Source organism: Phoca vitulina, unplaced genomic scaffold (assembly GCF_004348235.1).
Source record: "Phoca vitulina isolate PV1807 unplaced genomic scaffold, GSC_HSeal_1.0 scaffold52, whole genome shotgun sequence".
Lineage (NCBI taxonomy): Eukaryota > Metazoa > Chordata > Mammalia > Carnivora > Phocidae > Phoca > Phoca vitulina.
This window is the reverse complement of record NW_022589755.1, coordinates 8,731,564-8,739,713: the sequence shown is the minus strand read 5'-3', so window position 1 is coordinate 8,739,713 and position 8,150 is coordinate 8,731,564. Positions and strand designations below refer to the sequence as shown.

General features: G+C 48.4%; 1 protein-coding gene across 1 annotated transcript; it reads left to right on the top strand.

Annotated features, from left to right (window-relative positions):
* The first annotated feature begins 2,711 nt into the window (after positions 1-2,711).
* On the top strand, positions 2,712-6,200 carry LOC116622244 (paraneoplastic antigen-like protein 8C). The gene is made up of 2 exons (XM_032388536.1): positions 2,712-4,038; positions 5,275-6,200. The coding sequence occupies exon 1, from the start codon at positions 3,423-3,425 to the stop codon at positions 4,035-4,037; it is 615 nt and encodes a 204-aa protein (XP_032244427.1). The 5' UTR covers positions 2,712-3,422; the 3' UTR covers position 4,038; positions 5,275-6,200.
* Positions 6,201-8,150: the final 1,950 nt, after the last annotated feature.

Here is an 8,150-nt window from a genome sequence, read left to right as displayed (position 1 = left end):
AGAGTAGGCACTCCATTAAAGAGAGGCAGAAGCTTCTTGGCCTCAACAGATTTTAATAGGATGAGAATGAGAGTCTATTTTGACAGATTCTTTCTTTTTTTTTTTTTTTTTAAGATTTTATTTATTTATTTGAGAGAGAGAGAATGAGAGAGAGCACATGAGAGGGGGGAGGGTCAGAGGGAGAAGCAGACTCCCTACCGAGCAGGGAGCCCAATGCGGGACTCGATCCAGGGACTCCAGGATCATGACCTGAGCCAAAGGCAGTCGCTTAACCAACTGAGCCACCCAGGCGCCCCAGATTCTTTCATTTTTAAGGGAAGTCAGAAATCTGTATTTTCTTCTGTAGGCTTGCAGTTGGTGGCCTCTGACCTAAACAATTCCCTCCAGCTAACAATGGACCATCCCCAAGACATTGTCCAAGGTCACTCTATCTATGCCTGGCGTTCTCACTGAGGTAACACACCAATCATTCGGTACGGGCGCTCACAGATGGATGGGGGGGCCATCGTGAGGTGCTAGGTGTAGGGTCTCCTGGAGAGGCCAAATGTGTAGTTCAGGTTGACTTCCAGTTAAAGGGCTTTTTGCACCCTGGTCACCCCCAGGTCCCTGTCAGCCCTGCCCTCAAGTTCACACATTCTACTTGTCCCATCAGCTCCCAGGATGACCCAGAGGAGGAAATACTTTGAGAGTTGGAGAGGTGTCTTTGAAATTTAGGAGAGAGAAAGAGAGAGAGAGAAGAGAAATTTCATAATAAATGCTAGCCCAATATTGTGCCTATGTAATATAATATAATATAATATAATATAATATAATATAATATAATCATGGTCACGATAATTATAAGGTGTGAAAAAGACAAAGCAAAATATTGAATGAAGTAAATACTTGGGAGTCTTTCCTTGTTAATGAAGCTGCATTTTGGATACAAGTTACAGAAAATCCAAGTCAGACCAGCTTAAAACAATCAAGACAATATGCAGATTACATTAATTGCAAATCAATAAGGAAAATGTGACAATCTAATTTTTTTTTTAAAAGTGAAAGATTTTAACAGACTTCACAAAATATCCAAATGGCCAACATGCCTCTGAAAAAGTATCCTCAATGTCACTGGCCATCAGGAACATTCAAATTAAAAACACAACGAGATTCCACTCAGGAGACATCACAAGGAGATACACACCCGGGTTGCCAAAGTGGAAAATTCTGGCAATAACTAGTGTCAGTGAGGATATGAAGGAATTGGAACTCTCAAGCGCTACTAGGGGAGTATAAAATGATACAATTACCTTGGGAAACTCGGAGTATCTACTACACCTTAGCATCTGCCTAGGCTTATAACCGACAGATCCGGACGTATATGGTCACCAAGAAACGTGGACTACATAATATGTGATTCCATTTATGTAAAATAAAAAACCAGAAAAAAAGGATCTATGCCATTGAAAGTCAGGAATGTGGCTACCCTTGACAGGATATAGTGACTTGGAGAAAGCAGAGGACACCCTTCTGGGGATGCTGATGATGTTCATTTATTGGATTTGGGTACTGGTTACACGATGTGTTCAGTTTACAGATTTTCCTTTATAACTTGTGCACTTCTCATTATAAATGTTGTATTTCACTTAAAAAGTTTAAAAAAAAAAGTTTCAGAGGGATAGGTTTCAGGCATGGTTTGATCCAGAAGTATGTGATGACGTAAGGACATTGGCTTGGTTTCTCTGTGATTCAGCTCTGCTTTCCTCTGGATGTGGAATTCATCCTCAGAATGGCTTCTTTCATGGTTTCAAGATGACCTCTTGCAGCTCCCATATTTATTATTTCACATCTAGGGGGAAAGAGTATATTTCTCCTCATAACTAGTCTCAAATATCCGAAGCTTCATTCTAATTGGACTGAGTTGTATCCAGCCCTTCAGGAATCTCTGTGAGCAGGGAGATAAAACACACTGATTGGCTTAGGCCTGGGTTACCTAGGTGACCATTTCTGAACCAATCACTGTGGCGGGGGGGGGTGGGATTATGCTGATTAGTTCCAGCCATTCATCAACCCAGTCTGAAGCTGGGAGTTTGGAGGATATTGATCCAACTCAAACCTGATGGCTTTTGATTACTGAGGTAGGAAGGGGAGAAATGGACATCGTGAAGGTGATCACATGTGCAGGGCGTTTCTTTTTTCTAAAAATATATTTGAAGCAATCACAAACTTACAGGAAAGTTGCAAGTACAGTACAAAGAACTCTTTTCCCTCCTGAACAATTTTGTGAGAAAATTGCCAGTATGGTGCCCTGAATGTTGTTGGGTGTGTCCTACAAACAAGGATATTCCAAGGTAAAGACTCTTGTTCCCTTTGATTTGTAAGTTTTATGTGAGACAACCTACTGCCCACATTCTTCCACCCAAACTTTCCATTTATGCATTTATTAATATCTCCACAGACTCGTGGATTTTTATTTTATCAAGGGGTTTATGATCTCATTTTTTAACACTGATGCTCAAATTGTCCCAGATTTGGCCAGTGGGAGCCCTTCAAGCTGGCTCTCTGTCCTTCCACCTGTTCTCATCATTCTTTGAGCATTTCCTTACTTTCTGACCCCCCCTCCCCCCCCCCCCCCCCCCCCCCCCGCCAAAAAAAAAAGGATGTTTCAGGCTCCTCTTGTATCTTCTCTGTCCCCTCTCCCCTGGAATCAGCCATTTTCTCTAAGGAGAAGGGAGGGTGCTTTTGAAGGCAAGGTGGCTGACCCCTCACCCCTGAGTGACCCCCTTGGACTCTGATTTCAATGCGGCCGGCCCCGGCCAATGGCAGAGGCGATGCTCCTGCGGTTGCCATGGAGACTTCTGGTCCGCAGAGCCGCGGAAGGAGGCGGTGACGTCACTGCGGGAGCAAGTGCAGAGACCACATCCTTGTCTTCGCCGGGGCCACAGGGCACTGAGGGCAGCCCTCTGGGCCAGCCGCGAGAGACCAGCCACCCTGCTTTCTGGGCCCCCATCCACGACACCCCGGTGGCCGCAGCCCCAGGGAGACCCGCCGTCCCAGATCGGCTGAGACTGCAAGGACGGGTGAGACCTTTGGAGACCATCGCCAAGAAAGGGGAGGTGCATCTTCAGACCCTCCTCGGTGTGGCCTTGCCCAGACTCGGGACCCACGAGCCAGCTGGCAGACGCCACCTCTGTTTCACTGTGCGTAAGTCCCCGGGCATTCCCAAGAGCCCTCTCCGGGGAAGGTTACAGAGGGCTGGACACTGCAGCCCTGCGGGCAGGGCCAGGGACATCCTCCACTAGAGGGACAAATCGGGCCCGTGAGGCCTCTCTCCTGCTTAGCCTTTGGGAAGGGATCGTGGCATCCTGGATAATTTTGTGGATTCTCGAGGCAGCTCAGGTGTGCACCAGCGAGCATACTCCTGCCTCCGAGAGCTGGGCAAGATGCTCTTCGGGGTCAAGGACATTGCTCTGTTGGAGCACGGGTGCAAGGCGCTCGAGGTGGACAGTTACAAGTCCCTGATGATCCTGGGTATACCGGAAGACTGCAACCATGAGGAGTTCGAAGAGATCATACGGGTCCCCCTGAAGCCCCTGGGCAAGTTCGAAGTGGCCGGGAAGGCGTTTCTGGAAGAAGAGAGATCCAAGGCAGCCATCATCAGGCTGGAGGAGGACATCAATTATGCCGTGATCCCCAGGGAGATCAAGGGCAAGGGCGGCATGTGGAGAGTGGTCTACATGCCCCGGAAGCAGGACATAGAATTCCTGACCAAGCTGAACCTCTTCCTGCAGAGTGAGGGCAGGACGGTGGAGGATGTGGCCCGGGTCCTGAGGCAGCAACTGTGCCCCACAGTGACGGGCCCCAGAGAGCTGCCTGCCAGAAAGTGCCGGGCGCCTGGGCCCGGGGAGAAGGCGGGGGCCGGGGCCCCCGCGGGCGCGGACGGGGCGCCACCTCTGGCCCTGGTGGAGAAGCAGAGCAAGGCTGGAGATGACAAGAGAGGCAAGCGAAAGCACAAGAAAAGCCGTCGACGGCACCATGCATCTGACAAGAAGCTGTGAGGTGAGGTGGGGAGGCTGCAAGGGGCGGCAGGGTGAGGGGAGGTGACATCTGAGTGGGGCTGGGGGGACTGACCGGAAGGGGAGGTAGCCTTTGAATTAGTTTGGGGAATCTGAGTGAGTGTGGAGAGTATGGGGGTGAGGGTGGGGAGTATGATTCAGGTGTGTGGGTCACTTTGAATGAGAATGGGTGTCATCTGAGCGATGGGGAACATCTGACTAGTGTGAGTGAGGGGAGGGCATTTTGATCTGAGTTAACTTGTGGATTACATCTGAGTGATGGGGGTAACGTCTGCTTGAGCGTGGGCCATTCATTCATTCATTCATTCTGCAGATATCTATTGCACGCAAATCCAACACAGATCCCTGCCTTCACGGCACTCATAGAGACTGGGGAACATGTGAGTTACTGGGGCACATCTGAGTGGACATCGGTACCATTTGAGTAGATGTAGGTAATATCTGGTTGAGTATGGATCACTCAGTCACTCAACAAATGTTTTCTGAGCGCCCACAGTGTACCAGATGCTCTTTCAGGCACTGGGCATACAGTAGGGAACAAATAGACCCAAATCTTGCCCTTGTGGCACTCATTTTAATGTCTGAGTAGGTGAGGGGAACATCTGAGTTACCTGAATACATGAGTGAGCGTGGCACCATTTGAGTGTGTGGGTAGCATCTGAGTCTGAAGGTAACATGAGTTAGAGCGGGTAATATCTGAGTAGTTGTGGGCAACGTGTGACTGTGGGAGTAACACCTGAGTGTGTGTGTGAGTATTATTTGAGTGGGTGAGGGTACATTTTGAGTGAAGAACCCGCAAACAATGTCTAACAACCTGGAGACCCCAAGGGACCAGCCGGGAGGTCGCAGTCCTGGCAGAGAAGCACATCATCCCGACTGTTGCCATGGAGACCTCGGGCTGTCTCCCCCTCCCCACCCTGCGTGAGCAGGTGTTTGAAGGAAACGGAAGAGGAGGAACAGGGTCGGGGATTCCAAGGGTTTGCAGAAGGTCTCTTGCCAGAGTTGAGGAAAAGCCAAGCAGGAGGACCATGTTGGGGAGATCCCTGCTCTGGAGAAAAGCCGCTATCCCCCCCTTAGCACCCCCTGAGTCCGGATGTCGGGGACAGCCCCTCTTGCTGAGTATGTGTTGCCAAGAAGAGACACAGACCCTTCTAGATTTGGGCACTGCTGGAGATCCTGCCATTGCAAAGTCTAGACCTGTTTTTTGGTCTTTTAAAAGGATGGACCTTGAAGGTACTTCTGGCACAAACTCGTCCCGAGTGGGCCACCCTGATTTGCAGAAACCATGCCTGACGAAGTGAGTTGCCTGCTTGCCGCACCTGAGGAGCTCAGGGCTCTGTGTTTGACTCTGTCAAAAGCTGTCGCTGTCCTGTACACACTCAGTCTCCCTTACAAGGGATGGTCAGACATGGGACTCTTCTGCTCTGATTGGCCCCTGGGGTTAGGATATGGGTCTCCCCAAATTCAATTCCAGAAGCTCTGATTTGGGCAGAGGGGGCACCCCACTCTAAAGAACAAAAGGCAAGATTTTCAGGAAATAGTCCAAAAGGAGGTAAATAATTAAGAGGTCACCTTCAAGAGTTACCCATTAACGGCATTAACTTTGAGTCCCCCGTGGTGAAGAACAACAAAAACAAAGAAATGAATCAGGTAAAATCCAAACGTCCGTGGGTAGACAGAGCTCTTATTCAGGGCATCCGGTCTGCGAATTTGCAAACTTCCATTAGTTCAGGGATTGGCAAAGGTTTGGGCTGAATTTCTTTGGTTTTTAAAAAATGCAATTTACACACACACTCAGAAGCTCAGATTCTCACCTGCCAAATCATGATAGTGGAGACCCCCAACGTATTACTGCGGTGGGCATCGGTCACATCTGTGAATTCCAGCATCCAACCCCTGTTCTTATTTCTGTGAGGCTACCCCCTGAGGCCCCCCTAGCAGAGCCAAAAGGCGGAGATTCTCTCTCTACCCACCCCTTCACCTTGGCAGCCAGGGTGCAGGCAAGGGACCCACCCTCAGGCAGTCAGAAATTCCTCTTAGGTCCTTGCATCCCCAGCAAGTGTCAAGACAGAAGGAGGGGCGCCTGGGTGGCTCAGTCGGTTAAGCGGCTGCCTTCGGCTCAGGTCATGGTCCCAGGGTCCTGGGATCGAGCCCCGCATCGGGCTCCCTGCTCAACAGAGAGCCTGCTTCTCCCCTTCCCTCTGCCTGCCGCTCTGCCTACTTGTGCTCTCTATCTCTCTGTCAAATAAAAAAAAAAAAAAAAAGAGGAATTTTTAGAGTTCACGTACATTGACACCCTAAAAACCTGGAAGACTCTGATTTCTATAAACTCCCCCAGCTGACTCTGAATCATCAGCCTCACCATCCTTTTCTTTTGTGCAGTGGTCGGGATAAAGCTTTTCCTGCCATCCGCACGTATATATTTACTCTTCTTGCAAGCGCATCTAGATGGCCTAGAAGTTTGTAGCTCCCTACTGATCTTTTTCTCCCTTGTAAGTTTCCAGCGCAGGCAACCGCACTCCCCGCACTCACCGTGTATTGTGTTACTGTGTTCGCTGTTTCCTCAGAGTCTGAGCTTGAATAACACCTCAGGCACATTAGCTTGTTGCATGCTGTTCTCCCATCAAGGCAGAGTCGCTGTATCCTAACAAGGGACAGTGTGACATTCCTTACCATCTTACTGCAGTATCAAGACTGTACATTTGTGCTTATTGTGGGTTTTGGGTGCTTCCCATACAACATCCATATGTGTGATACACAATGTGAGTGTGTGTCAATGTTCAGTGTTGCCCCTAAAACCCAATCTCCTACCCCTTCTCGAGGTTTTCTGGAAGAGTTTCCTGACATAGCGACGCAAGCAGTTGGGTCAACCAGTTGCCATTTGAAGCCAGTTATCTGTGTGAGTCAATACCTGGCTGGCACACAGCAAATCCTAAGAATTTGCTGAGAGATGCCTGCAGCTGGCCTTGGTAAACCCCCATTTTCAAGAGTGGGTTCCGTTAAAACTCTTCACTGTTCTTTGTGGTCGATGCTCTATTGTACAAATATGAACTTATAAAATAAATGTATGTGAATGCAATCACAGTATGCTCTTTGATGTGTCGGGGGATTCCATGCTAGATCTCATTTGGAAAAATTATCTAGGAGCGCCTGGGTGGCTCAGTCGGTTAAGCATCCAGTTCTTGATTTCAGCTCAGGTCATGATCTCAGGGTCATGCGATCGAGCCCCACGTTGGGCTCCACGCTCAGTGGGGAGTCTGCTTGAGATTCTCTCTGTCTCTCCCTCTGCCCCTCCCCTCACTCGCGCACGTGAGCCCGTGCTCTCTCTTTCTCTCTCAAATAAATAAATCTTTCTTATTTTTATTTTTTTTAATTTCATTTTATTATTTATTTGAGACAGAGAGAGAGCACAAGCAGGGAGAATGGGAGAGGGAGAAGCAGGCTCTCCGCTGAGCAGGGACCCGGATGCGGGGCTCGATCCCAAACATGACCCGAGCCGAAGGCAGATGCTTAACTGACTGAGCCACCCAGATGCCCATAAATAAATCTTTTTTAAAAGGGAAAAATAGGGGTGCCTGGGCGGCTCAGTTGGAAGAGCATGTGACTCTTGATCTCATGGTTGTGAGTTCGAGCCCCACATCGGGTGTAGAGATTACTTAAATAAACTTAAAAAAAAAAAAAGAATTCAAAGAGTTTGAGATTTCAGAAAACTGATACAGTGACTACATCTAATACCATGTAATTCACCCCATGGGCAGCGGGTTTGAGCAACTACCATAATCAAATCCATTAGTATTCTGTAGGGAAATGTAGGATATTGATATGAAGGGAAATAAATTAGGACTATAAATAGCCTCATGTCAGTCTAGATCTTGCCTCTAAATTTTATCCCTTACTTTTCTGGAGGGAGGGGGTGATGCAAAGCTTTCTGAGTTTGTTGGATTTCAAAAAAGGAGATTAGTGATTATGAGATGTTCTACTATTATGATCTTCATCTCACTCTATGGATAAGGAAAAGGAAGCTCAGAAAGGTTAAGTGACCTGCCTAAAGCCACACAGGAAAGCTCAAGAAGGCCGGAAGCCCAGGTCTTTCTG

Excerpts from the sequence above, each read along its gene's own strand:
- LOC116622244 (XM_032388536.1), top strand. The coding sequence starts at position 3,423 with ATGCTCTTCGGGGTCAAGGACATTGCTCTGTTGGAGCACGGGTGCAAG.